The 6,242-nt window shown below is 32.8% G+C and overlaps 1 protein-coding gene across 1 annotated transcript; it reads right to left on the reverse strand.

The window, feature by feature from the left end:
- Positions 1 to 952: 952 nt before the first annotated feature.
- Positions 953 to 1,486, reverse strand: LOC133797007 (uncharacterized). Its single transcript, XM_062234791.1, has one exon. It carries the CDS (start codon positions 1,484 to 1,486, stop codon positions 953 to 955), a length of 534 nt encoding a protein of 177 aa, XP_062090775.1.
- Between the last annotated feature and the right edge of the window lie 4,756 nt (positions 1,487 to 6,242).

Consider the following 6,242-nt stretch of genomic DNA (forward strand, 5'->3'; position numbering starts at 1 on the left):
TCCTAATTAGCTGGGTCTTCGAAGTGTCCTAAATCACACGGTGATCATAATGAAAAGTGAATACACAAGCTGTTGATTCAAGTAATGATGTAACAGAAAGGAGGTTAAGATGAAAATCTAGAACATATAAAACATTTTTGAGAATAAGAGTTGAAGAGAGCACAACTGTTCCAAGAGAAGAAACTTTAACGGAATTGCCATTAGGTAAATTAACACAAGAAATTGTGGAATCTGAATAAGTGTTTTGAAATAAGGACAAGTTGTGACACACATGGTGAGTAGCACCAGTGTCAAGAATCCAAGAGGATGAGGCTTTAGAAAGAGTTTTACCAAAGAATTGTGATACTGATGGCTGAGTAACATGAACAAAACTGAGTTGTTCACCACCTTTCTGAGACAGCATATTCATGAGCCTCTGGCACTGAGCAAAAGTAGCTATGAGATCTTGCTCAACATTCTGACCAGCTCCATTTGTTCCGCCATCCTCTTGTGCACCAGAGAAGTTTGCAGCAGGTTTAGCAGGTCCTGGAGCATTTCTATTGGGAAATTTGTCGTGCAACTTGTGTCATGGTGGATAACCATGAAGCCTATATCACTTAGCCATGATATGACCTGTGATTCCACAATGATTACACACTGTTTTTGGCTTGTGTGGCTGAACACTCCCTACAAATTGACCTGAGCTAGATGATGATGGTGGAGCAGCAGGCTTGTCATTTTCAATGTGATTTGAGGTAATTCCTCTCTGTCTTTCCTCTTGAACCACTGAGGCAAAAGCCTTGTTAATGTTGGGAAAATGATCTTGCATCAAGATCTAAGATCGTGCATTGCTGTAAGATTCATTGAGACCAATTAAAAACTCAAGAACCCGATCCTCATCCTGATATTCTTGATTAATCTTCATTGCACCACAAGTACAAACAGGTTGTGGTTTTAATTCTTGAATCAAATCCTAAAGAGACTTTAGTCGAGTGAAGTATGTAGTGACATAATTTGATCCCTGAACCAAATCTTGCATAGATCGTTTAGCCTCGAACACCCTAGGTGCATTCTTTTGATGATATCTTTCCTGAAGTTCATACCAAATCCTAGCTGCATTGTCAAGATACATCACACTGTCTGCAATTTCACTAGAAATGGCATGCAGAATCCATGAGATCACCAAAATGTTGCACCTAAACCAGACATCATAAGCTTCATCATCACCTTCAGGTGCAGGTAATCGACCATCAACGAACTTAATCTTGTTTCTTGCAGCAAGAGCAACAACCATCGATCGCCTCCAGGAGCTGTAATTTTCACATCCAGTCAAGATCTTTGGAACAAGGCTAACAACAGATTGATCTCCATTAGAAATGTAGTAAGGACTGCGAGGATCATCACCAGGTGGGCGATCATGAGATTCAAGAACAGAGAACATGTTTGCAGTTTCAGATCCAACTCCTTGATTTGCTGTGCTTCGAGTGTGAACTCCACCACGAGCCATAACCATCAGCAACCGTGATCATCAATCAGAGAAAACGCAAAGAAGCCGTGATCGGGGCTCTGGTACCATATTACAAGACAGAAAACTAAAACAAGAAGCAGAGAAAAATGAATCAAAGAATGAATTGTATTGATCAATCAATCAGTACAGAAAAATGAGTGAGCCTTATATAGCTCATGCTCATAATAGTTCAGTAACTGAAATTAGTTACACTTGTTTATGACAGCTCATAAACAGCTCATTAACTTGTCAGCTTACTTAAACTAACACACCAACTAACTAACTGACTTTTACTCTTAACACTCCCCCTCAAGATGGAGAGCTAATGCTTATTAATCCCATCTTGTCTTTGAAGCTATTGAACTGAGTAGGAAATAGGGCTTTAGTGAACACATCAGCTAGTTGATCTTTAGAAGAGACATGGATAGTTTTGATCACCCCTTGCTGAACCTTTTCCCGAACCAAATGGCAATCAATTTCTATATGTTTGGTTCTTTCATGAAACAAAGGGTTGGCTGCTATGTAATGTGCTGCCTTGTTGTCACAATATAACAAGGCTGGATCCTTATGTTCAATATTTAGTTAATCAACAATATTCCCTATAGCGACGACATGTCGTCGTTATAGGTCCCAGCGATATAACCCCCCAGGCAGAGCCTTTCTTCCTCATTTCTGTTGCAATTTTCCAAAACAGAGACAATTTTTCTCTGTTTTCCACCGCCTCCCAACGCCACCCAGCTCCTCCCAGGGCCGCCTAGAGCCATTTTTGTCCCCCTTTTGTAAGGTTAGTATTATTAAACCTTAATGTTTAATTTTTTCTTTCAAATTTAGTATTTTTATGATTTTTTTTGTGTATTTTTTATGAGTTAGTTAAATTTTCTATTGTTTTTTTGTTTTGTTTTTAGATTGTATTGGAGCATCTAGAGCATCTCAAGCTTTTGGGTATTGTTTTTAATTTTTAATATTTTTTTTTTGATTTGTGATTAATAGTGTGTAGATAATTTTTAAATTAAATTAAATTCTAGTAGTTTTTAAAATAAATTTGTATGTTTTGTTAATTTTATTATATTTGTGATTTTTAATTTTGTTTTATGTTAATTTAATTTAATTAAATGTTATGTAATAAAAAAATGTGTGATAGATTAAATATATGTATAAGTATATGTATATAAATGTGAATATGTTTATATGTATATAAATGTGAATGTGAAATTTATTTTTAAATTGTGTGGTAGGTTAGATTAATATGATTAGATGTTTATTATAATTTTTTGTTTTCAATTAAATAGTAGATGATATAAAAAAATGCATATGATAGGTTTAGATATTAGATGATATAATTTTATTTATTAATATATGTATGTTTATTTTGTTATGTGTTTATGAATGCATGTATAAAAAATGTGAATATGTTTTTATGATTTAATGTGGATGTGAATATTAGAATTTATATAATAATTAGATTATTATGTTAGATAAATATAATTAAATGTTTATAATATGATTTATGTTGTTGATATGAGATATAAATCTTTGAAATCAATTATATGTATGTTCTGGGACTGGTTTTGTAGTTTTTATGCATGTTTTAAATTTTAGGATATGTTAGATTATAGTTGTTATGCTGTCGAAATTTTAGTAGTTTTAGAAATATTAAACATTAAAATTTAATTTTTAATTAATTTTAAAACAATTAATTATAAATAAAAGGTACAAATTTTAACAATGTAATTTTAAAATTAGTGTTATTAGAAATTGTATGATTGTAAATTTTAAATCAATTAATTAAAAAATTATAAAGTGTAAATCAAAATAATAATATTAAATAGAAAATTATAAATATATAATTAAAAATAAAAAGTACAAATTTTAACAATATAATTTTAAAATTAGTGTTATTAGAATTTTTATGATTGTATTTTTAAATCAATTAATTAAAAAATTATAAAGTGTAAATCAAAATAATAATATTAAATAGAAAATTATAAATATATAATTAAAAATAAAAAGTACAAATTTTAACAATGTAATTTTAAAATTAGTTTTATTAGAAATTTTATGATTGTAAATTTTAAATCAATTAATTAAAAAATTATAAAGTGTAAATCAATATAATAAGAAATAAAAATTTGATAATATATTCATAAAATTTACTAATGTATTCATAAAATTCAATAAGATATCATAAGTTAATTAAAACAATTAGTGCTTTGGTGATGAAAATTTATTACCAAATAAATGTAGTATTTTATGATTATCACATTGTGATAATTTATTTTCCACTTGAATCAGTTATGACGATTGACAACAGTTGGATAACTAATAGACGACGTAACTCTGATGAGTTTTGGAATGGTCTTCAAGCATTCATACAAATGGCTAAGAATCATATGACTGCTTCGGGAGAAGTCAAATGCCCATGCATTCAGTGTGTCAATATGTTGAATCAGAAACTGGATGTGGTGGAGGCTCACATACACATATATGGGTTTTCGCAGCGATATGTGAAGTGGACTACCATGGTAAAGTTGATATGCCTCCAGTAGTGGACGACGGAGCTCCAGTGACTGATGAGATGATTGAGATTATCAATGATGTTATTGGTGAACAAGACACTAATGAAGAAGGCGTAAATGAAGGAATTTTAGATGGTGGTGGCAATAGTGCGGATAATCAATTTGATAATCTATTTCAAGAGGTCGAAGCTGAGCTATACCCTAGTTGTATATGGTTGTCTTCCTTGAACTTCTTGGCGAAGATGATGCACATGAATATTATGAATAAATGGACAAATAGTTCATTTGATGAACTTTGGAAGTTTATGAAATTTGCATTCCCGAAGGGGAATAAGATTCTGGCTTCATTCTATGAGTCTAATAAAAAAATGAGGAAGTTAGGGTTAGGTTATCAATCAATTCATGCTTGCAAGTATGACTATTGTTTGTTCTGGAAGGAGAATTCCCAAAAACAGATTTGTCCTGTATGTGGTGAGAGCCGATGGGTTGACAAAGACACAAAGGGGAAAAAAGTCGCCCACAAAGTGTTGCGATACTTCCCTTTGACTCCTAGGCTAAAGCGTCTTTATGGTTCAAGGCATACAACAAATGATATGACCTGGCATAGTACGGGACGGTCAAAAGAAGATGGTGTGATGCACCATCCTGTTGATGGGGGTGCTTGGAAACAATTTGATTCTAGATATCCTCATTTTTCCAAAGAACCTTGAAACGTTCGATTGGGTTTGGCTGCTGATGGTTTTAATCCATTTGGTAACAAGAGTTTATCTTAACATGTGGCCGGTAATATTCTGCATGTAAGTAGCTCAACACATATATGAATTCATTAAATTTAATAATGTAAAAATGTTATCTTACCTTAATCCTTGTGCTATACAATGAATGCCTTCGAGAAAATTAAAACATAAATCTTCAAAAAGATTTACCTATCTGGTTTAAATTGAAGGTAAATTATCGAAACTGTAGAATTCTTACGAAATTTGTATCGATTAATACTCATCTCATTGTGTTTTCTTTTTTTGTGTCATACTCTATAGATGGGTCGTTTGCGGCAAGTACAGTCAATTGAGTGTACTGATGAATTATTTGCTTTAACAAACGGGTCCAATCAGAATACATACTCCTACACGGCTTGCATTGTTTATAGTGTGAGGTTTTTGGTCCATAGTCATGACGAAAGACGTACCACTCAAAATAGTGGAGTTTCGGTGCCAGGAACCGATGGTTTCACTTTCTATGGCCAACTTGAGGAGATTGTAGAGTTATGCTATTCCCATGGTTACTCGGTAGTATTGTTTCGATGCAAATGGTTCAACACCGATGCAAGTAAGGGTCGAAATGTGACTGAGAATTACATAACTAGTATCATGATTAATTCTTAATGGTACAAGAATGATCTGTTTATTCTCGCCACTCAAGCAAAACAAGTTTTCTACTTGGAAGATCCTTCAAGAAACAAAAAATTGGAAGGTAGTACAAGAATTCAATCATTGAAAGATCTGGGATCATCCAAGTATCGATTATGATAACGAGGTTGATGTCGTACATGATAGCACTTAATCAAATTTTTTACTCACTGTGGAATTAGGAGAGTTCGAGATTATGCATTTGGATCGACCTAGTCACACCAGCATAATTGGGGAAACGTACTCGATCTGTTCCGGATGTGGCTGATGATTTCATCAATGACGATGATGATGATGATGAAATTAGTGAAGATGATTTAGAAAGTACAGATGATGATGTAGTAATCGACATTGATGAGGAATAATATTTAGAAAGTACAGATGTTGACTGTGAATTTAGCCAAGACGTAAGAACGTCAACTACGACAAACCTTCAAGAGAATTATAAACGACAACAGACAGTTTTTATCAATGAAAGTAAATAACACGAGATTTTATAGTGGTTCAGCCCCGATGATCGGTAATAGCCTAATCCACTTAGAGATTTTATTATGTATTCACACTCAAGATCAGATGAACCGTGTCAACTGAGTTTCTTCAGTGTGAAATATTCCAGAATAAAAAAAGGGGTTCTCTCAGGGAAAACACTTTCTCTCTCTAGAACACAAGTTCACTCTTGATTTTTCCAAAAGTCCTTTTATGATCCTCCCAACTCTCTATTTATAGACCTGGGATTCTCATTTGATATCCCCTTTAGATAGGGATATTTCATTATTTTCCTAATATTTATATTACAAAATAAATATTCAAAATACAACTGATCTCTAAATTCAA

This window comes from Humulus lupulus, chromosome 1, assembly GCF_963169125.1.
Source record: "Humulus lupulus chromosome 1, drHumLupu1.1, whole genome shotgun sequence".
In the NCBI taxonomy this organism is placed as follows: domain Eukaryota; kingdom Viridiplantae; phylum Streptophyta; class Magnoliopsida; order Rosales; family Cannabaceae; genus Humulus; species Humulus lupulus.

Excerpts from the sequence above, each read along its gene's own strand:
- LOC133797007 (XM_062234791.1), bottom strand. The coding sequence starts at position 1,486 with ATGGCTCGTGGTGGAGTTCACACTCGAAGCACAGCAAATCAAGGAGTT.